Source organism: Cygnus olor, chromosome 17 (assembly GCF_009769625.2).
Source record: "Cygnus olor isolate bCygOlo1 chromosome 17, bCygOlo1.pri.v2, whole genome shotgun sequence".
NCBI classification, from domain to species: domain Eukaryota; kingdom Metazoa; phylum Chordata; class Aves; order Anseriformes; family Anatidae; genus Cygnus; species Cygnus olor.
Window position 1 is genome coordinate 3,916,067 of NC_049185.1, and position 23,494 is coordinate 3,939,560.

General features: G+C 42.9%; 2 protein-coding genes across 19 annotated transcripts in view; one reads left to right on the top strand and one right to left on the bottom strand.

Annotated features, from left to right (window-relative positions):
• CIT (citron rho-interacting serine/threonine kinase) overlaps window positions 1-23,494 on the bottom strand; it is a 122,799-nt gene that overhangs the window by 73,034 nt on the left and 26,271 nt on the right. For 8 of the 16 annotated variants that reach the window (XM_040576553.1, XM_040576557.1, XM_040576544.1 and 5 more), the window contains 2 exons: window positions 7,532-7,752; window positions 351-2,954 (listed from right to left, as the gene is read on the bottom strand). In XM_040576553.1, coding sequence (XP_040432487.1) covers window positions 351-446 — 96 coding nt within the window. In that variant the 5' untranslated portion in view covers window positions 447-2,954; window positions 7,532-7,752. Of the gene's footprint in view, window positions 1-350; window positions 2,955-7,531; window positions 7,753-9,634; window positions 9,866-11,615; window positions 11,758-13,383; window positions 13,891-14,088; window positions 14,834-17,825; window positions 17,990-23,494 lie in introns of those variants that run through there. The other 8 variants (XM_040576545.1, XM_040576550.1, XM_040576548.1 and 5 more) reach the window with 7 other exon arrangements.
• Window positions 22,823-23,494, top strand: part of BICDL1 (BICD family like cargo adaptor 1) — a 54,258-nt gene continuing 53,586 nt past the window's right edge. For 2 of the 3 annotated variants that reach the window (XR_005825008.1, XM_040576561.1), the window contains exon 1: window positions 22,842-23,262. Coding sequence is in view for 2 of the 3 variants with exons in the window: in XM_040576561.1 (XP_040432495.1) it covers window positions 22,888-23,262 (375 nt within the window). In the remaining variant the exon portion in view is untranslated. Of the gene's footprint in view, window positions 23,263-23,494 lie in introns of all 3 variants that reach the window. The other variant, XM_040576562.1, reaches the window with a different exon arrangement.

The window sequence follows — 23,494 nt, forward strand, 5'->3', positions numbered from 1 at the left end:
AGCAGCTGGTTAGGTAAACCCACCTCATGACAAACCCTGGGTTACATCACCGTGAAAAAAACTGCGGACTGGAAGCCACAAAATGCAATATTACACCTTTATGTGGGAAAAGCCCCTCAAGGTAAAACATTAAGAGGCGCAGGTGAAAAGAAGACCAGCTACTATCCCCTCAGCTTCACGTGAACAAGGTACGCACTTTGAACTTGAAGGAAGTATTGTTTCCTTTTGCCCCTTCCTCCACAACCCCCCCCAGGCATGCTTTGGGGGCCCACCCCAACAAGAAAAGCTGCGTTTGGCACACGGTATGGCCAAACTGGAGCTCGCCAACCCCCAGGCCAGCCGCTCTTTACCTGGAAGAGCAAGTTGAGGCGGGAGACGCGGCTGGCGATGGGCTCCATGGGGCCGGGCTCTGCCGGCTGCCGGGCACCGCATTTAAACTTCAGCATCCCGTCAGCGCGGCTGCAAGAACGGAGCGCCGCGGCCCCACCGCGCCCCTTCCCTCAGCGCCGGCCCCGCGTGCCCGGCCCCTTCCCGCCCTCGCCGCGCGCCCCAGGCCCCGGCCCCGTTTTCCCGCCGCCCCGGTTTGAACGGCGCCTAAGGGCGGGGCCTCGCCGCCGCCGCTGACGCGAGCCCGGCGCCCGCTCCTCGGCCAATGGTGGGGCCGCGGCTTCCCGTGAGTCGCTGCGGGAGCAGGCCTGAGGGAGTGGGGGTGATCCTGTCAGGGCCGCTTGGCCCCTGTTTTAACGCTTTTTCTGTGTTTTTTTTTTGTGGCAAATCTGCAAAGGCAGGTGGCTCCTTGTGAGCAGCTCGAACTGGAGCTGGTGCAAGGACAGACTGGACGTCACAGTTGGCAGCAGCGAACGTCCAGAGGGGAAATAAAAACGTTTTCAGCAGCTTTACACGTTATTTGGAGTGCATACTTCACCTTTATGCCTTTTTTTTTTCGTGATCACTAGCCCTTTTCTTCATGTGTAGGGTCATTAGCTTGCAAGTGAAACCATGGTAGGAATGCTCCAGCTTGGCACCCCCTCCTGTGTGCCACCCATCCCAAGGCCAAGTGCACGCAGCACGACCTTGTTCAACGCCTCAGTCACAGGGATGTCGGTGCAGAACAGAGGGATGAAGCGCTGATGCTATCCGCAGTTACACAGGGTGCAGGACGCTGTCTCAAAGCACTGATCCTTGCAACACAGAGTCTTGGCAGGGGTTGAGCTGGTAATAGGAATCTAGGTGATAGGGTTCCTTAAAAATAACCATCATGCCGTGGAGTGACATAAAACGACGTTTCACTATCCAGCACTCATCTTAATTGTGCTAATAGCGGCTTGGCAGCTAGCTGATAACGTAATGCACTGGTGGAGTGATTACATTATGGCTTTATACAAATCACTTTTACCAATTTGTTCTTCTTTCTACCTCTTCCAGTCCACCTCTGGAACACTGACATATTTTTAGCATATTTCTTGTCTCAAAGTTTGGGTTCATTTCAAGTTATTAAACCTGAAAGAGTTTTTAAAATCTAATTTACTGTCCACCACCTGCACTGCCAATTTGCTTTTTGGATTCCACTCAGGACACTGTCATTGCCTATGTCTCATCCACAGCTGCAAAGCACAGGAGTGATCAGCTCTTAAAAAGAAGCAATAAAGAGCTTCTTTTTCTTAAACCAGTCAATTTTCATGCTAGTTCATTTTAGTAAAATACCACCTTGATAATTGGAACCCCATCTTGTCTCTGCCCTAGATTTTGGGCAAGTCTCAGCTGTCTACCATCCAACCAAAGAGAACTTTAGGTTCCTCTGACTTTCCCGTTCTCCAGCCTACCTTTTCCACAAATGCCATTAGCCCCAGCTCTCGTAACTGCCAAAATCACTGTTAAATATCCACACCATTTCTAATGCCACTTGGGAAACTACCATATCTGTACAATAGTTTAGATCTAGAAGTGGGGGAAGCAACATAGCCGGGTTCTCTTTCTGACAGTTCATTTCCCTATTGTGTTCAAATAGCAAGGTGTGGCTGAGTCTCTTCATTTCTGTGGGGTGGTGTAGAACAGCCAATCCACAAACTGGATGAGGATATGGGTCATCAAATGTTTCATTTCATCCACATTAGACTGCCATACTTCTACAAGAAGAACACGACCTCTGGGTGTCCCACACAATAACCTGTATTTGTGTAACCAGCCAGCTGAGCTGATTAACAAGTCTGCCTCAGTTTGATAACTGGCCTCTCAACTGCCCAGCAGGTTCAACTAAAGTATGAAGTTGTTTGCTACAATTTTCATGTTAATAACTTAATTTTCCTTAATAAAGTTCTCCTTGTTTGTGTACTGTTGAGTGTTTGCAAGAAAGGCAGCTGGCTGTTCAAAGCATTCTTTGGGACAAATTCATTTTTCCTAATAATTCAGGTGAGGGCTCAAGTTAGATTGTTTCCCTTCAAGAAGGCCCTTAAATAAATACGTTTGCTAGAAACAGCCATGATCACATAAGCAGCAGCAGATCACATACAGTTCTTTTCTTCTTTGTTGCTGTGTAAGAGACTCACATAAACAAGAATATCTACCTATGAAATGAAACAGCAGCAAAAAAAAATACAGCTGTACCAGAACTGTTATCAAAACATTAAGAAAAAAAGCTGAAGTGGCAGATGGAATAAGTTGAGGAGAGAAGCTGTACAATTTCAGCAATAAAACCTTAGTAACCATTCCTGATGTCTCAGGTGAAAAGTACGTACCCTTTCAGAGAAACATGTATTTCATTTTCCTTTAAATTGGTGACTTGAAGTCTTCAGAGTGAAAGTGATGATTCCTTCATAAGTCTGATCTTTTTAACTGAGAGCAATTATAGTACACAATTTCTCTGTCTTCAGAACGGCCAAAGTATGTATCACTTCTTGATCTTGGCAACTACTTCTGTGGATAACCTCACTTTACTTGAAGGATCATCAGCAGACCTGCAATTGTATAAAAGAAGGGCTTACTTCCTGCTATTAAATTAACAGGTCATTCAAAAGCTCAACAGAATGAATAGTTCTATGATTTTCCCTAAACAGGTCCCAATATGGTGCTCAACATGTTTTGACATCTCACCATGCATTGATTTGGTTACCATCTGTTTGGCTTTTTTTTTTTTATTATTATAAAAGTAGGAGTTTCCCTTTATTTCCTTGGCCAAAATTCTCTGCCCTCATGCTGTTATATAGTGTGCCAAGGTGACTGTGTTCCAAAGATTTCTTGTCAGTGTTTGTAACATCCTTCAAGGCTTGCTTGGGATATAAGACACTAAATAGATATAAAAGCAAAAGATCAGGTATACAAGTATGCTAACTTTTCACCAAGAACCTGACGCTCATATTCTCACCCAAACTAACATAGCTTTATTTTAATGGGCAGCAAGATGCCAAATCCCCCCCTCCCCCCCAACATCATCTAGCTGGGAACCTCTGGATTTACAGCAGCATCACTCTTAAATATCATCTCCGGACCAGCTCCTGAGATTTACGTATGGGTAGAAGGTAATAAAATGCTCATTGTATCACAGTTCTAAGAGCTGAGCATTACCAAAAACAACTCCTATCTTTTGTCCTACCCTGGAAATCTCTTCAGCTCTGCTGTTTCAAATCTTAACACTACTCTGTCCATACAGACTGGTATCAGTTTGCAATCTAGGCTTCCAGAGTATGTGGAACCCAGAAATAAATCAGGTTCTTCAGTGATTTTGTTGTTGTTGAATGTTATGGTTGGCATTAATCATAGCTAATCTATATGGATATGACTTTTTAAAAAAATATGTATTATATTATCCCTTATTGGCTCTAGTCCTTTCTCTAATCCAACAGTACTTAAAAGATCCTGTAATAGACCAAGCTAACCCTGATCACAGCTGGGTGACCACTTTCTGCATCAAAATAAAGCTTTAAACTTGGCTGACTTGTGTTCTGGCTTAAACCCTTGACAATAAGTAGCTCTCACATTTGATTATCAGGACTTAAATAATCCTTAGATCCTAGGCACACTTTTTCAGCTTTGTTTTCCCAAACTATCACAAAATATCTAACTTAGCTGCAATAGTCATGCACACCTACATGGAATTTACATATTTGCAGAACATATATAGTGAAAAATAACAGTTAAGGAAGAGGTAAGTAACTTCCTTTTCAGAGAAAGAGGAAAGCAAAGAGAAATAATCACCAGGAAAACAATTATATTGTCTTTCCTCTGCAATATTTTTAATTTCCTCCGCATAATTTTTGGAAAGAAAAGGAAAAAAAAAAGCACTGCAATCATTCTCCTAGGATAAGCAGAAAGGAAATGAAACTTTAAGAGACCTAAATGGTTGCTAGGTGTTTCTTCCCTAGATTTCCACTAGTGAGCTACATCTGATAATATTCAAGATTACTTTGATTGAAATATTAAAGGTGTTTTTTGTTTGTATTAGCAATGTGCGTATGCATTATGTAAGTGCTTATTTTCAGTGTTAATACAACGTTTTTATTTTCTTTACATTTGCACACCTAAAACCCATTCAAATAATGTTTTAAATAAACACGGTAGCTTTGCTATTAGTTACATGGTCATCATCTGTGGTTTTTATTTTAAAAATGCAAACAGATACATGTGATGCTCTTCACACCTAATCCTAGACTCTGAGGATTCTCTGAGGATTCCTCATTCCAGCTAACACTGTTCAGTGATTGTCCACGTTCCCAAACTCTCCTAACATTTCAACCCTAGGCTGAATTTCTCTTTAAGCCAGAACATAATCTTGCTGGTTCTGGTGCAACCAAAATGAAACAGTAACTGAAGTGAGTCACTAACAATCTTTTTTTTTTTTTTTTTTTTTTTAACTCGGCAAACCAAGCATTTATAGAAGCTGCAGGCGAATCCCAGAATAATAAGGAATACTTGTGTCTTAGACTGGTGTGAATATTCCAAGCAATGCTGCCCAGCTGTTCTCTGCAGAACATGGCCCCTACTCCAAAGTAATCAGGCTATAAGCAAACTGAATAATACATAGAGGTATAGTTTCTAAGGAATAAGAACTAAAATTCACGAGGCATTTCTTTACAGAGTAAAGTCTCTGTAGTGCTCTAAAAAGCAGCTTTCACTGCTAATACCCACCAAGCACGTCTGTGTCTGTTACAGATATCACTGTAACATTGGAGAGCCATACTAAATAATTAGAAGAGAAGAGCTGGTAGAAATTAAAGTTCTGATATCAATCACATAAATGAAAAATTTTTTTTTCTTTTTTTGATAAAGTTTGGGTTAAGGCAATTGAAAGAAGCTGAGCTGAGAAAATGAGGTTATGAGGTCTTCCTTTCTGAATGCTGTTCTACAGGTTTGCCACCTTCAGCACTCAGAAGCAATTTATACTGGAAAAACGTTCAGAATTTTCTGCCCTCTTGTTCATGAGCCTCACTCTCCTGGCTGTAAGCTTCACTTCGGTCCCCTCCTTCTTATGATAAAACACCATCTTACCTAACTTTGCAATTGCATTGATCACTGTATTTCCATTTGGTTGTTTCACCACAACTTAAAACTATTGTTAGATTCTGGGGAGTCGCATCTCAAGGCTAAAGTATCACCTGTCCCTGTCCTTGCCTCCCGACTGATTGGCAGTATTACTTTGATTAGTCCCATGGGAATCTCCCTAAATTACACCAGTTGTTCAGCCTTAGAATGTGCTTTACTTTTACTGTTATATAACATTCAATGAGAAAACTCTCATGCTGAGTCTGGTGTTGTCAAATTCTTTTTTCCTTGATAATGAGACTATTAGTTCCAGCAAAGCTCCATTAAAGTACTTTATGTACTGATGCCTTAAAACTATAAAACTTGTCTCAGATTCATAGAAAAAGGAACAGCCTCTTGTATCCTATACCTATAAGGTAGTATAGTTGGGTCCCAATAATGGAGGTGGAAGAATACAGGAGATTCCCCTTGAGGTAAGCAAGAAAAAGAGACAGTGTGAAATGAGTGCATCTGGGAACATCAGAGGTGAAGATGCCATTAACCACATGAAAATGAACCTTTTTTTTTCTCATAATTGTCTTCCACTTTCTTTTTTCTTTTCTTTTCCTTTTTTTTTATTTTTTATCCTAAAGCAACTACATCATTACTTACTGGAGAAATAATTTATTAATTTTTAGATACTGTGAAAAGCAAATGATTTCTTTTTTTCAGACCTCAGGCTTCCTTTGTGCTATTACAGGAACACCCCTGATTTCACAAAAATTATTTTACAGAAAGCAATTTATTAAACCTCACGATCTGTCAAGACATATGAATATTGAAGTGTTCACATTAACGTTCCCTGCAGCAGCTGAAAACTAAATTTGTCATGACATGGTGGGAATTACATGTTGCGGAGCAACAAGTGATAGAGGCTTAATTAAAGCAAAACTGACAAAGTACCTGAGCAATTACAGTAAACATTTTTTTTATTTTAAACATAGCTAAAGAACTACTTGCATGTTTTCAGTGAAGTGGAAAGGAAGGCAATATTGAACTCTTTCAGAAAAGAAAACCTAGAAGAGTACAGATGCAGTTTGTCATCTGGAAATTGCATATGACAAAATACTCAATTACTCTGAAATTTAGATACTTAGATACAGCGATGGCCATATCAAATTATATTTTACCTAGGTTCCCAAAGAAGATACGAACTGAGATCTTTATAATGAAGATAAGAAATTCTGTGAGAGCACAATTAAAAGTGATTAATAGAATTTAATCTTCAATTGGTCCTAAGACAAATGAATTCTAGTGGTTTAAAGGAGGACTTTTTCCTTGCCCTAAATCAAGGAATCCACTAGAAAGACACCCTTTAGTTCATCACAGCAATAATTTGCTTGCTTGTGAGATGGTCCTCTGTGTTTCAATGCCATTTGCTGTAATCCCGTCTAGAAAGCTGACACTCCCCACCCTCCTGCGGGCTGCAGAGCAGTGTGTATCCTGAAAGAATTTCTGATTCAATCCAGTCCATGTGCTATAATTGGAAACTGGAAATCTGACCACCATCAAGGGAAAGTGCCCCAAAAGATTAATTCCGTCTTAATATAAGTAGTAGGCTCTTCTTAGTTGATCTCTATCCCTGAGATCAGCCAGAAACAGAGATGTGCCAGACACACATCTCCACATCCAATATTGATGAGTAGCAGAGCCATGCATACCCATAAATCTCTTTGGCTGACTTCCAGAAAGGTGGAAGAATGAATTAATTTAGGAGTTAGCTAGACGGCGTTGAAAGATACTCATATATCGCTATACCATTGTGATTTTAGGGAGAACAGGTCAAATTATTGTTTGGAGTTTTATGGAATAAAATAGGTTAGATTAATGTTGAACCTACACTACATAAAGTGGCAGGCAGCCAGCTGGGGAGGGGAGCATCACTAAATCAATTTTCTACTGGAGTGGAAAACATCCCCCTTTTTGAAACAGGGACATTTGTTAGTTTGGTTGTTCAAGGTAGGTCAGCTCAGTACCAGTCACACAGTACAGTTCATTCATTGTAAGTTCACTGTACCTATGCAGATGGGATCTGAAGACATGAAAGTAGAAAATCAGAGCATCACACACCGAAAGCTGGGAGGAGCCTGCTCACATCAAATCCACGCACTAGGACAATCGTTCCGGTTGTCTCTGATGTAGAAGTCGTTGTGAAGCATAAGGTGTTTTTCTGCAGCCCAGCGTCAGCTGACAGATGTGGCTACAACGTGCTTGATTAAGAGTCCCAGGATCTGTTATCTAAAAGCAAAATAGAATCATTCACTCGTACCTACAGTTTAGTAAAACAAATACTGTCAGACTGAAACATTAAAATTCAGTATTGAAATAAACAAAATAAATATGTTAAAATTATGCAAGCTCTTTTTAAAATATCTTATTACTACCTAATGAATTAAGATATAACTGATGAATTAAGATATAGAGGTAGACTTGACTTATTCATATAAGTGAACGTAGAGAAATTATATCTTTTTTCTTTTGAAGATTTATTCAAAAAATTCCAGTAAACAATCTGTACACAGTAGCCATACAGGCATGATGGCAGGCATGAATAAGGTAGGAAAGAACAATAGTAGCAATAGTTCAGAGTAAAAATAAAAGCATCAAATGGATTAAATGACAGCTTTAATGTAGATGGACTTTTCCAGGTAAGACTAAAAGGAATTTAGATATGATTGCCTGTCTATTTTTTAATTTGGAATCACGATTTTGGTACTTTACAGATTTAAGATGTTCTTGCTCTGAGTGGGTGTGTTCATTCCTGTCTTGAAGAACTCAGCAATGGCAGCCTACATGTTACTTTATTTAATTCTTCTAGAATTACTTCTATACTGTTTGCTTGGAGGCCAATAAATATTTTACAGTGACTATTGTGGAATTGTGATTTTTAAACAGTTTTTCCATGATAAGACTTGTGATGAATAAGTGATTAAGAGAGAGCAGTGACAACGAGCAAAGTAGCTTGATGTTCACATAAGGACTGAATGACAATTTCTGGCTGTTCTGCAGGTCAAGCTGCTGTTCACCAGACCTGATGTGCTATTAGCCTGGCTCACACTTTTATTATACTTTAACGTTTCCTTTGCTACCTGGAAGAAAAAGGCTACAAAACCAGTACATTCTTCCACAAATGGGGAAAACAACAAAAACAGAAACAAAAGACTGGGGACGTTGTGACTGTGGGAGGTTGTAGCAATGGTGTAATGTTTATGGTCTTCCAAGAAATTGCACTTAGCCCTTTTTTGCGAAAGGGTGGATGCTAAAATACTAGTTTTGAAAGAAGAATGGAAACTCCACATAAAAGACTTTCTGTGGAATAAATGTTACCTGCAATAGAAAAGGGTTAGGGGCTACTTTTCTTTTATCCTGTGTTTGTAAAGGACTGCAGATGGATTTCCTTCCTAATGTTTTAAAAATCAATTTTTAATAAAAGCTGTTTTCATGCTTGTGTTTCAAATTCTTTTGTAATTGAATGAATCACGTAAGTACAAAGGTAGAATATGTTCTACCTTCTGCTCTTCCCAGCACTCAGCTATCCAGATTTCCTCAGTGCAATGAAAGTCTTGGACATTGATTCTCTCAAGTTTTGAAATGGAACAGAAGCAGCATTTATGAATTGTGCCAATGGGTGAAAACAGCTAACAGCAATTACTTTCTTGGAAACAAAGGCAGAGGTGCAGGCTTGCTGAGCCATTGTAAATAATACACTTCTTAAACCTTTCAAACATGAAACAGAAATCAGTTAGCTTTTCATATCAAACAATTATCAGAAAGCCTAATGGAGAACCTCAAAATGACAAATAGAAATGACAAAAAGGTCTACACTAATTGTTATTTGCTAACAAGTCTTCTAAATCAGACCACCAGCTCCCGCTTAGAATCCTCTAGAAGACAGCAGTAAAAGCAGTGGAGGAGGTTGGGTTCTGCGTCAACTCAGTCCACCATGAGAAGAGTAACAGGTATTTGGGGATAAAGATTTTACATTTTAGAGTACAAGATGCTGGAATAAAAGAGTGTTTGCATGCAGGCTGCATAGTTCGTTTCTTCTCTGTCCTCTTTATTCTCCTGGGTTTCATTCTGACGCCTTTCAGTACCCCAACATCAAAAGATGATACATCACCTAGTTCCTGTGAATAAGAACAGCTACTCCTCTGTTGAAAAGGGCTCTTAAATCCTATTGCTTCTTTTTTTTTTTTCATCCAAACTGTCTTCAGTGACAAACTGAGCCGGAGGCACAGCCAGGGCGATGCTGGCAGTGGTGTTCAACAGCTCTCTAGAGTCTGATAAAGGATGGCTATTCCTGAGCCAGTCTTCCCACCTTCTAGGTAGCTTCTTGGGGCAAAAATACCATCTAGACATTCAAAAATACACGACAAACAGGCTGACACAGGATATTTATAAATTGTAAAAATGCAGGAATGAGCCTGCCTCACCACCGTGTTGTCAACTGCCCAGCTGTGGTATGAGCAGGAGGACACAGAACTCCCACAGCTTGAATCAGAAGTACTAACACATCAGAAAATGGCAACTGCTAAATAACTTTTTTCTTTTCATCTCTATCAAGTCTTGTAAGTAGCCATTTCTGCCCAAGCTACATATTAATTGCACGTTGTTAGTAGATTGATGCTCTCTCACATCATCTGCATGGTGCTTCACGCCAAAACCACGAAACTGCAGGGCTTCAATCATAAAGGAAAAAATAATCAATAAACCCAGGCAGCTTGTGATGCTTAGTGACAAATTTTCCCTGCCTGTATGGCTATATTTTAATTTAGACAAAAATAGCTAACACCACACTTGCATGCAAAAAGAAGTCATCTGCTACTTATCTAATGTGTAATTCAATAATTCCTATAATTGATCTTCATTGACAGTTTATGCAAGCTCACTCACCCACACTGCACATATTGTGCTTCCTGACATAATTCCCAACATAGACTATGATATTTCAACAGAAGAAGCTTGTTAAATCAGGTCAAACAAAATAAAGAATCAGAATCTGCTGCAAGTCCTTACAGTCGTCTGTCTTTTCTGTCCCCTCTCCCCCCACGTCCCAAAAAAAGAGAAAAAACAACTATCAGTAATTTTGTAACTGGTTAAAAATGCAAAACACAGTTTCGTTAAATGTTGATAGGCTTCAGAAGAAAACATCCTCATTTTTTCCCTAGACACCAGATTATTATTGTTTATCAGACATAACTGCCAGTCTTTATTGTTTCCACATGGTTTCATTTTCCCTGGAAGTGCCATATATATTTTAACGATCTGCTGGATTAAAAGAATTCTAAATCAGTTTCCAGCTGATGCGATGCTATTTCTGAGATAGGCCAATAACGGACATTTTCTCTCATACAGACAAAGCAACACAAAATTATGGCATTGATAATGGGTCTTCAGGTGTCTGAAAGAGTGATACCTAATTTCAGAGGAACACAAACAATAGAGCCATTTCCACTTACAGCAATTGTAAATAAAGAGGAAAGCAATGTTTCTGTTTTATAAACACACAAAAAAATAGCCAGCATTGTCCAGCCATTTCAAATGACTGTTTCTCTCCAAAGGACTGAGATGCAGAAAGAGTTTAACTGACTAACAACTGATGCATACAGCTAAGGGCAGCAGAAAGCCAGGGGAAGGTGATTAGCAGCATACCAATAAGCCAAACACAAACAGCTGGAAAACCATTTCCAGGGCATATGCTAGGACAGGGGAACCCCTGGTTTAATTTTCTGAAATAAAAAGAAAACTTCAGCTTTTTAAACAAAGCATTATTTGAAGCTCAGAGACAGACACTTTTCCAAAGATTCAGCTACTACATATTCTCTTGCCAACCTCAAGACCTAATTTTATAGCACCTGAGCAAATGATTCCCATAAATAACCTCTTTCACCCACAAGCCTTTCCCCCATCATCCGGGGGTGGTCTTTTAGGCTAATTTTCCTACTGTGCCACTGAATGATTTTCCAATTTCTGATAGCTATAGCACTTCAGGTTGGTTATGTTACACCTTATTGAGCAGGTAAGTCATCAGGAGAAAAAGGGAAGCAACCAAGGGTGACGTGTGTGCAGAGGCAATAAAAATCACAGGAGCCTGCTCTTACCGTCCATGCCCACAGCAAGTTTCGAGGGAGGTTTCTGCACAGGAGAGGGATGTTGGTATGCTCAAAAGATTGATACGGTATTTCATGAGCTCTGCAGACTTCTAATTTTATACGGAAACATCTTTTCCCCAAAGAGTAACTTCTGAAACACCAAGCAAACAAAAATACTTCAAGGATAAACCTACATATGCTTGTGTTATTTGTATATAGGTGACTCTCTTGGAATAAAAAATGGAGTAAAACTGACAACACGTATCTTACCTATTGCTGACACTGAGTAGCACAAAACTGACCCAAGGAATAGCAAGGAGCCAGCAAGGGGAAGCTCTGGGTCAGACTGTGCAGCATAGGCAAGTCATACAGCCTCTTAGGGTAGGATTGTTCAAAGAATGCTTTGGGAAGTAGTTGCTTCCCTCCCTTTTGGCCGTGGCTGAGATTTCTTCACTTAAATGTTAAATTTGGGAAATAATGTTTTATAATCTCTGCAATGTCCTTGAATCAAAGCAGCGAGGGAAAATATAAAAATGAATGAAATTCTTCATATAAGGCTACATCTGACACTTAAAAACATAAAAGAGGATGATTAATGTAGGCTAAATTTGCATTAAACTAAGATTTTCTTTTAATAGTAAAATGTTCCTGGAAGAAACCAGATACCCAAATATGTGAGAGAATGCAGACTAGCCCCCATCACTGAAATAATGCACATAAAAAGACTTGTGAAGCCTCTTCTCCTCCTGCCCCACAAGGCTGATTTCGTATGGTTCAGAAGATCTTGTCAGGCAAAGGGCTGGAAGCTTTATAAAATGACCCAATCTCCAGGGGAGAGGTGAACCACAGTCCAAAGCAGCACCACAAAGCACAATCAGCTAAACTGGGCTCTGATGGAGAACCTGAATTGCTGTAGATTTTTATCATAGTCTTGACACGTAAGTTGAAAGGCTGTCAAATGAGCAAAACATGCCCGTGACCCTTTTACAACAGCATGTCAAAGTGTTCATCAATCCCAATGAATAATATTTGGCTTCATGTTTGTCACATCTCTCATTTGCCATGTTGCAGGTCACACTGCTGTCGCACACCCTGTGGGAGAAGCAGGCTGTGAACTCAGACCGAGGATGCACCACATGTTCAGAAATGTCATTTCCACTAAGACTGAGCTCACCCAGCCTCTGCAGACAGGCAAAATTTAAAAATCAGAAACAAGAATGGAAGATACTCTATTAAGGTAACATTCGTATCTGAATTTCACCCCCATATAGCTCATGTGTGGGTGAATATTAGATTTAAGCAGTTAACTAAATGCTGAATATATTAGCGACAAATATGGTCTATGCACTTCCTAAAATGTCTAGGAGTATGTGAAGCAATAATATGGGAAAGGTAGGGCAGAAAGACAAAGGAAACTTTTAATCTTCAGGTTTATTTTTAGGTCATATATTGAATGAAGGTTTGCCTTTTCCACAGAACACCCACACCCATGCAGCAGAGCAGAGATTCATCAGCCCAGAGTATCACAGCTTTCTTCATGGTGTTGCTTTTTTTCACATAATGTAGTTAGTTAATTAGATCTCCTCTGATCAATCATTGAATTACTGCTTCAAAAGGCATTATGATATGATGAGAGTGCCTCGCAGCAGTTTAACACTTTGATTTTTCTGTCCTAACACATTTACAGCTAGTGTGAACTAGGTCTTCCCAGCAGGAATAAAGAAATACTCTTTTTTTAAATTACAAGCATGATTTATCTCACAACTTAAAAACTGACCAGTAAATTACTGTAATATGGTTTCATTCTCTCCTCTTCTCCTTCCTTGTATCTAAGTCTAATCCCTTTCATGTTTTCCATGTGTCTTATGTTTTGATCTCAAGCTCTGTGGAGCTGCAACCTTCTCTCTCGCGCTCATGTTCTATTCAGTTCTTTTAATACCATCACCATAACACATCTGTGACTTCAGCTGTGCTGTAGTATTTCCTTCCTTGGTCCTCAGGAGTCTGTCTCAAGAATCAAAGAAGTACAGTCATTGCAGGAAGACACTATCAGGGTCTCTGTTGTTTTCCTCTTCCAATTTGACTCTTGAAGAGAAATCGTGATCTAAGGGTTAAGACTGTAAGTCACAACTTCAGCATGAGAGCTGTGCATGACCTGGCATTTGGGACTTTTGGCTAGCGTTGGCCTTCATCCCTCTGTGAAATGGGAACAGTAATTACAGCACAGTGTTTCCCCAAGACCCGCTCCATTTTAGTTTCAGTGAAGAGCTTTGGACTCCTTGGAAAAAGCAGGAGGTATGGGAAGAGATGGTATCTAGTCTTTGGAAGTCTGGTTTTGCTCCCTCTGCAAGAGGGGATGATATCATGTGTAACATTCAGGGATATTCACATGATTTGTTTCAGTATTAACATTTCAATCCTATCTTTCTCATCGCTGACCTCCCCACATAAACACCCCAAGCTAAGCACAGAGTTTACTCACCCACTCCTTGTGGTAGGATTTCAACAACTGCAACAAGAAGCTGACATTATTTTCACTCTCACATGAACGACCTCTTGCAAGCCAAATTGCGCCAAGCTGTTAAAACCCTGCCTGCACAGAGTCAGCTGCAGCCGGGCAGACAAGAATGTGGACTTTTCATGAGGCAATGAGCCACCAGACCAGCTCTCAGGTTGTGTTTCATATTCTCCACCTTTCTGCGTGCACAGAGAATCTCAGTCAGGCCCCACATCTGAAAAGGAACTATGACAGCCATACATGCAGCAGCTCCCCTCAATGTAAAACATGAGTCTTTAAATACTTTTTCTCCTTTTTACGCTTTAGTTGTTGCATTACAGTTAAGTATTTGGACTACCCAGCAAATTCCTTTTTTACTCCAGTTTGCACTTTGTTTTTCCCATCTGAACATGGGTGATCCCCTGAAGTGCCTGTCCCTAAGGCTACCTGAGGGTGTTTCTTGCACGTGTGGCATCTAGAGTTCCTGATTAGCAGGTAGTGCTGTCAAAGGTCAGAATTTCTGATCAATAATTCCTTTTAAGATTAACATGTAAAGATAAACTATAAATCTCTTTACCTCTAAACTTCAATAATCTGCTTTATGCATGCTCATTTGCTTATCCAGTGCGTGGTGGTATGACTGCCTGGCCTATACAGGTCAGGATGACCTCAATCCTGCTGGCCCCAGGTGCTGAGGTCTGCTCCCCTGACTGCTGTAACACAAAGAATTTTAGAGGAGCAGATTCTGAAACACTAAAAGCATACCTATAAATTCACCTTTAATATTGCTATAAAGCAGTGTCCTTTGGCTTAACAGTGCTATACAGAGTTCTTACACTAGCAGTATAACAGACAGTTAAAAAAAACTTTTAAAGTTATGCTCCTGTTAGTGATGGAAGTCCCCAAATGAGGGGAAAAGATGCATTACTTTTAAGCAGTAGAAATGATGGAAAATAATTTACTTTTTAATCCCAAAGAATGACACTTGCCAGATGCAGGGGAGCTGAACAGTAATATAGGAGGTCCTGCAGTTGCCTTTCCAGAAGGATAGTGCAGTCTGCAAGTAATTAAACAACAGAAAGCAATACCCATAATTCAACAGTATGTCTTAGCTATTATTTGGTAATTCTTTTTCTCTTGAAATCTTATACATAAATATGAGCTTAAAATGGAAATTACTCCTACCAAGTTTTATTTCATTGTGAAATATTCTCATACAGCAATATGCAACCATATCTAAAAAAAAATCTCTCACTGCCAGCCAAAGCTGACCTGCACTCTCACAAAGCCTGCTATTTTGAATTTGAATGTGCTACCTGGTATGTGGGCAGCAAGCCCCGGGGAGATGATACACCAGTCTGGCAGCACTCCATTCCATGAGGCAGAAGGGTGCTGACAAAGGACTGGGATTTAGAAACCAGCAGCTAGAATGTGAAAACACAGGATTTTTATTTTTCTGAAGAGATTCAGAAATGAATGTTTTTATGACAAGACTGATGGCAATCCCCAAATTAACCCCCACTAATGAGACACAGAAAACGATTATCGGTTGGCTATTGGCTATTTCCTAGCACTTGCAGTGTTCCCCATGCCCAGGCTGGCAGAGGAAAAATGATTTCCAGAGGTTCCTGCTCCAGACGGCCCCACAGAGCTGCTTCTCCCAGGGAGGCTGACATCCCTGCGCAGCTCCTATCCTGCACTAGTCAGACACTGCTTCACTTTCTAAAAACTATTTCATGAGGAATGGGTGTTTTGAATAAAAGCCACTTGGACTTCTCAAACTTATTATATAAGAAATTACTTTTTTTATTCCCTTTTTGTGTGCTCATTTCTTCCTGAACACCCATTTCAATCCAGAGCACTCCATTCTGGTGAGTATTTAGAAAATACTATGATGCAGTCTAGTAATAAGAAGCGACATGTGACTTCTCCAGCTTGGACTGATATGGACGAGATGAGAAACAAGAATGTTTCCAAGTACGACCCTATTACTGGAACACACACACACACAAATCTCACCCTCTCTAACCCCTGCCTGGCCTCTGTGTCCTGATGCCAAAAGATCAGGAATTTACCTTCAGGCTTAAGATGAACATGTACAAGGTAACAACGCCTTTTTTTTAAAAAAAAAACAGAACTGTCTAAAGAAAGAGAAGTAAAGCAACCAAGTCTGAAAACATGAAAAAGCAGAAAGATCCTGGGGAATAGCACTGACTGACTCACACTAACGCAGGGTCCCTCAACCATGTAGAATGAGCTTCAGCTAACCAGGAGCCACTTAATTACTCCCGTTCAGTGGTTTTCCACCCACATGTTTATCATAGTTCATGCTGCTGAGAAGCACTGAAGAAACAGCTCGGAGATGAAAGGCTGCTCCTCTCATAGGTAATGGGTGCTGCAAAAGCTCTTTCTGAAAGCTTCTGCGCTGCCCATATCCAGATGCCTCCATCCAGGCAGGATTACCTGCCTCATGGTGTGAGGGTTCATGCCCTGAGAAGTTCCATGCTTTGGATTAGTAAATAAGGGGATCCTTTAGCACCAGCTGAAAGGGCAGGTTTGTCTAGACAAAATACCCCAAACCAAAGTCCCTCAAGGTTGTCCATTCCTTTATCCTAGGATAAGAAACTAGCAGTAGATGGAAGGAAATTTTTGCAAACACAGCCTGTCTGAAAAGTTTAAGTGGCTGAACAGGAGGTTTGATCCTCTCAAGAACCTCCTGAGCAAGGTTATCAATCTCTTGCAGTCTGCAGGCTCTCAGTGGTCTCAATTTCAAAGGCAAAAGGACATCACTCCCACACTACAGCCACTTGCAACATCGGCCACAGCACAGCCAGGGCAAGTTTTGAAGAGCTCGAGAGCCCTGCAAATGGCACATGGGAATGTTCTCCCCTTCTGGCATGGCAGCTTCCTAAACAGGCGCAGGAACAAGCTCATCCTTACTGTGCACATCCACTTGTCTCACTTTCTCTAATGAGGTACAACAACAGGCCAGATCTTTCACAGATGCTAAGGTGCTGCCATTTACACTGAGTAGTTAATGGGCCCTAAGGATTAAAATAATTACACAAATCAATGTATAGCTAATTAAAAAAAAAGAATCCTGTACTTTTTGCTTTCAAACTTCTTGTTGCCAAGAAGTGAATCAGGCTTCTTGTCAGATAATTTATAGAATAGCAGTTTCCATAACAACGTAATTGCTCAATGAAGCAAAAATACCTGGCAGAGTTGCCATTGTCATGAAATAATTGACCACAACAGTGAGTGAAGGAAGCTGCATCACAACAAAGATTGCTTCATGTCAACATGGTCAATTCAAATCTAACAACACTAGATCAAAGACCATCGCTCCCTCATGAGTCACTACAAATCATAGCACATACAGAAGAGGCAGAGCAAGATGGTCCTGAACAAATATTTTTTCCCCCACAGTCACATCTAACCATTTAATGGTTGCAAAACTGCATGGTGGCCAACAACACAGCAGGTAATTTTAGGACCTAATGGTTTCCAATAGAGAAATACAAGCAAGAACATCTCACTCAGTTTGTGTCTCCATACGAGCAAAAGCACAGGATGTTTTTTCTTTTTTAAAAGGAGTGTTTGTTCCGGAAAGACTTGTCAAATATTGTCATACTGCAAGACTCAAGAGGGGGGTAACTCACACCCACTGCAAAAAACACCTACTTCATTGAAAAAAGCCACTCTACCTACTGAGCACTTACTACTTTGCTCCCGTGAACCACAGAAGCAGCGAGCCCAGGGCCAGGTCTTTGTGTACATGCTCCGGGTTAATGCCTCTGAAGCAGGCTTGTGGAGCCCATCCTGCTGAGTCCCATCCCAGGTCTGCTCTGGATCCTGTTACGCTCACTGCATTCCCAGGATATTTTTTGTTTCTTTGTGATTTCTCCAGCTGAGAAAACTTGAAACAAAGAGAAGTGATGCAGCAATCCATCCAAGTGGCATATGTCTGTAATACAACATTAAGGCACGTGGTGCCAATCCCTGCAGCCAGGACAAGATTATGTGTGGATGGGAGCCCTCCTGAGAAAAGCGTTTGAGCATTGCCCGAGCCAGAGGGAGTCACCTCTATGTTCAAGAGTTTACCTGGAGCAAACTCTACCATCAGCCACAACTGTGTTTTTTTCCCTCAGCTAGAACTAGTTAAGTCAAGAAGGAGCCCTAGGAGCAAAGCTAAGTAGCACATACCTCACCTGGCTCATCAGGGCAAGGAGTGAAACCAAGTCAAACTGCCAGTACAGTACCCCAGCAAACTGAGCTGGCCTGAAACACTGGCCATACAGCTCCACAGGCTCCAAGTAGCTGTGCTTGTTCCCAGCACTGTCAGCTTTGCTCTGGAGAGATGGCTCTGGCATTCTTCCAAACCTCACACCTGAAACAGTGACTAAAAGCTGCAGTACAAAGCGTTTACGTCTCTAACTCAGGGATGTCTCAGCACGATACCTGCATGTGCCATGTAACAAGTCGAATCCATTACCCTGTTCTTTTCCCTTTGCATCCCTTACTCCTTACAGGTTGGCAGTAAGGTGAGCAGAGTCTGGAGTTGGCTCTGCCCTTAGGCAGTCCTGAGTCACTCAGGCCATGCTTTCATAACCTTAAGCAGCCATGGGATTTTTCCCCAGACTTTGATGTTTTGAGTCACCTTGGTGTCCGAGTGCTTTTTCTGCTCTAAGTGACATAATATTGATAACCCTGAGAAACAACAAGCTTGATGGGAACTCTGTGGGGATCTTGAGCCTTGGGAAGAATCAGGATGGTCTTTCAGTTCACTACACGTTGCTTGGCTAACACTCCTAACAGCTTTCTTTTCCCTTCTGTTTAACCAGAAATTTCTATTCTCTCCTCCCTTACCAACCTCTATAAATCCACTTCTCCATCCTCTATTTCCTCTCCCCAACACCAGGGAGAACCTGGGCGCACACATACCCAGATAGCTTTGGACATTACAGAAGCAAAGAGAAAGTAAGGTCACAGAGGAGTCTTATCTCCGGCTTTGCAGTTCTGGCCTGCTTTAAAAGCAAGACACGTATTTTCTTTAATTATTCATTTGGGTAACTGCAACCTCTGAGCAAACTCTTAGGCTGCTGACTCTTCTTGCTGCCCATCTTGCAGCAGCAGGAAGCTGTGGGACATAGAAACACCTCAGCATGCAGGTACACGAACCGCCAGAATAACTAAAACATTTGTCAGAAATAAAGTGCAGTAAAGCAAAGAGAAAAATAAAGCAATTAATCATTCAAACAGATATGAGAGAGAGAGAACGGCAAAAGGAAGCCAATAGCTTGTGCCGTCTTCCTTGGAAGACTGTCAGCCCACTGACAGGAAGATTAAGGATGCTGATAGGAACTCCTCTCTCAGTGCAGTTAGCTTTAAAAGCATAGGACAATAATCTACTTTCACAGGTCTGCCTGTGGCTTTCCCACAACGCATCTTTTGCTCCCGTTACTCTAAATAATAAAGGATGATCAGTGCTTCATTTCTAGCTGCTGCCCTCACAGCTGAGGTGGAAGAATTGACAGAAGCACTTGGGCATTTATTGGATTTGCAGCTTTTCTGATGTGTTAAATGTGTTTTGTCCTGCTTAACTCATACAGTTCTGCGTACACCAGCATTTGCTGGTGTAACCACCAAAGGTCCATACCCTCTGCCACACTTCCTTTGTAAAAAGACCAAAGGGTGAAATCCCTGGAAGGCAGAATATTAATTTCAAAGCACTGGTTTTAACAATGTACTTGACATTGGGCTTGAAGAGCCTGCACAGCTTTCAGTTCACCTTTCCTTGACCCTCTGGGGAGGACAATACTCACTGCCATATCCGCGGCTTAAGCTGGATTGTCTGTTCCAGGAGCTCACTCCTTTAGGAACCTGTTTAACAGATAGAATTGCACTGGCAGATTGCCCTGAGTGGCTCCTTGAGTTAAGTTCTCCGACCATTCCCCTGGCTTGGTTACTGAATTGGGTAATCAGGGGTTGGGGAAAAGCAAGAAGGGAAAATTATTTAGAAACAAAGTCAGTGCTGTTCCTTCTCCCTGTCCAGGAGAGGCTAACTTTTTGCTACTTGCTTTTCTTTTACAGCCCTGTAAGTTTTTTGCCTGAGCAGGAAAAGAATGAAGAACACGATCTTACACTACCCTCTTATACCAATGTTTATTTTCAGCCTTGTTTCCTAATACCACAGGGAAGGCCTTCATACATCCTGTACCTGTGGGGTGATGACTTCACTTGCATCAGTCACTTGCTCTCAGTTCTCTGCATGCTTGAATCAGTCTGTCCTTCCTGCAGTTTCAGAAAGGGGCTGCACTATCATCATTCCTGTAGCGATTTCCATGCTGAAAGATAATTTACGCTGTACACACAGGAACCTTCACACTGCAAGAGCCTCAGCTCCTGAAACACTTGATCTAGATGTCCACAAGACCTGCCCGTTATTTTCAGTTCTTAGCATCCACCTGGGGAAGACTCACACCAGGCATGAGCAGTGCAGCAAAAAAAAAAAAGAAGAAAAACTTGCCTCTGACTCATTTCCCTTAACCCATTCATCTTTTTTTTTTCTAGGCTGAGGTTCTCCAAAGGACACACCAAGCCTATCTGGGGGAAGAGGAGCTGAAACAGGTGTCAGGTGTCTATGGACAGAGGCTGTCCCAGCTCTCAGCTGAAATGCATTTTAGAATCTAAATGGCTAATGCCAGTGTATAACTGTAAATAAACTGTTGTATCCTTAACTGTTTTCTTGGCTATTTGATTGGGATAATGTATATAACATAAAACACTAGTGAAGTTTTAAAAGTAATTAATGTATTTCTAAAAAGTCAAATCAATAATTAAATTCACTGGATTTTTTTTCTTGAAATGTAAGTCAATAACAGGTCATGCTGTGAGCAAAGCTTTAGTCCAAGGTTACTGTAGATAACACTGCTATGTTTTGCAGTCAGTAGGCCCCAAATGAGCATTAAGGTTGTATAGGTGCCTGACCAAGATGGTGGCACATCTGCAATACACAGCACTGATTTACATCTTCTCCATCCAGGCAATAGCTTTTTTTCCCCTCCCCATCCAAACAGATGCAGCTACAGGGTTTGTTTCAGGCTTTGTCTGAGGGATTAAAACAATCTCAATATAATCTCTTTTTGGTTTATATACTGATAGAAGCTTTAGAGATGAAAATTAACGCCACAATAGATTTCATTAATCACACCAGGTTTGGTTTGCTGTAGTAGGCACATCCAGCAGAAGGTGCTCACAATCAGTTTAAACATTAAACTCCCTCCTCTGTTTAAATAGTGCTGATCAAATCTCTGACAGTATGGTTCCTGTGTCAGGGCAGTGGGATTCCTTTAAAAGCTGTAGTACTGTTCATCTCACCTTATGGCGAGTCCCATTTCCAGCAACGTTGGCCCCACTTGATCGCAAGGACAAAAGCTCTAACAAAATCAGTGCCTGGGGAACTGCCGGGAGATAAAGGAGGAGTCACCTCCAGGTCACGGGGGCCATATTAGCCACCAGTCACCATTGCAAGACAGGTGCCAGCAGGATGAGCATGGCACGAGGTAGCGGGTCTCCACCTGGGTTTTGGACAGCAGGTGCTCGCATGACAAAAAGCACCACTGGCATTAACCGCCGCCACCAGGACAAGAGCCAAGAACAGACAAGTCCTGCTAGCTGGGCTGTCGGGGCGCATCCCCCAGAGGGCTAGGTCCTGGTGGCAGATGGCCAGAGGGAAGTTTGCATTCCCCCAATTCTTGCTCTAACCATTAGGAATAATCTGCAGCTCTCCAGGGACCTGGGTCTGACGCGAGGCAGGAAGCAGCCATGCTAGAAAACTGCATCAGCCCTCAACCGTTCCAGCCAAAAACATCCTTGGGACTGATGCGTTGGGCAGCTGCATGCAGATGAACATGGTTTAAGTGAACCCTCTGTGGAGGGAGAACAAGCCCCATGGAAGTAGGGGCTCGAAGTAAAAGCTAAAAAATTAACCATTTCTTTCAGCAAACCTCCAGGAGTCAAAACCACTGCTTTCTTTTCAAACGATTCTGTTCAACCACTATCAATCAGGGTCCCCTCCTGAAATTAAACCACCAAGAGAAACTGAGGAAACAGTCTAAGCAGACGTAATGATGCACACTTTTACCCTGCCTTGCTCTGCCTCAGCCTCCCCTCCTGCGGCAATAAGTAGTGCCTGGATCAGAGGGGAGAAATGAAGTCAACAAAAACAGAACTGAAGAACCAACTCCATGGAGCTCGGTTACCTGGCAATCCTGCCTCCTCCCGGAGCCGCAAGTGCTCTGAGCACAACTGACTACGACTCCCAAAATTCCCCGAGGTCGCTTTGAAGGCAAATGTTCTCGGGGAACATCCAAACCAATCTGAAATTGAAAGCAAGCCCCAGTGGCTGTTGGAAGCTGTAGTCAGCTCTCCAGGGGCGAGCTACCGAGTAGAAAGGCTTGGAGAGCTGCTCCCTGAACCAAAAGAGCCCGGCAGGCAGCAGGCAGGGAGCGCTGTGCTCGACCTTCCCAGTACCTACTCGGGGGGGCTTTTCCTCCCCGTGCCCTCACCAGAAGCAGCCAGTTGGGCACCGTGCCGAAGCCCCGCTCCCTCCCCAACCCCCCAAGGTCACCCCAAAAGGCCGATGAGCTGGGGGGCTGGGGGGGGGAGCCGGGAAGGCGGGGGCCGGCGGCGGCGCTCCCCGCCCAGCAGCGGCAGCCGCGGGCCAGGCGCGGGGGGCGCAGCGGAGCGGTGGCGGCGGCGGCGGGGGAGCCTCGCAGGGCCATGTCGGCGCCGTGCCTGCCCCTGCCCGCCGCCGGCTCAGCACCGGCGGAGGCGGACAGCGCCGGAGGCATGGAGCCGCCCGCCGGCACCACCGGGACCGGGAGCAGGACCGGGGCCGCCGGCTTGGAGCTGGCCCTGGAGGAGGAGCTGGCGCTGCTGGCCGCCGCCGGGGAACCGCCGGAGCCGCCGCCCGTCGCTGCTGCTGTCGCTGTCGCCGCCGCCGCCGCCCGGGACCCCGAGCTGCTGTCGTTGATCCGGCAGAAGGAGAAGGACCTGGTGCTGGCGGCGCGGCTGGGCAAGGCGCTGCTGGAGCGCAACCAGGACATGAGCCGGCAGTACGAGAGGATGCACAAGGAGCTGACCGACAAGCTGGAGGTGAGGCCCCGCGCCGCGGTCCTTTCCCCGCCCGAGCCCTGCCGGAGCTCCCTCTGGTCGTGACGGGGTCTAAAAGCAAGGGAACGAATTAAAAATAACCCCCCAAAAGCCCCGAGGCCTGGGGGAGAGGCACAGCACAGCCGCGCCGGCCTGCAGCGCCCCGGCCGCTTTGCCCCAGGCCCCGGAGCCGCCTCGAAGTTGGGGCTGTGCAGCAGCAGCAAGGTGCTGGGCA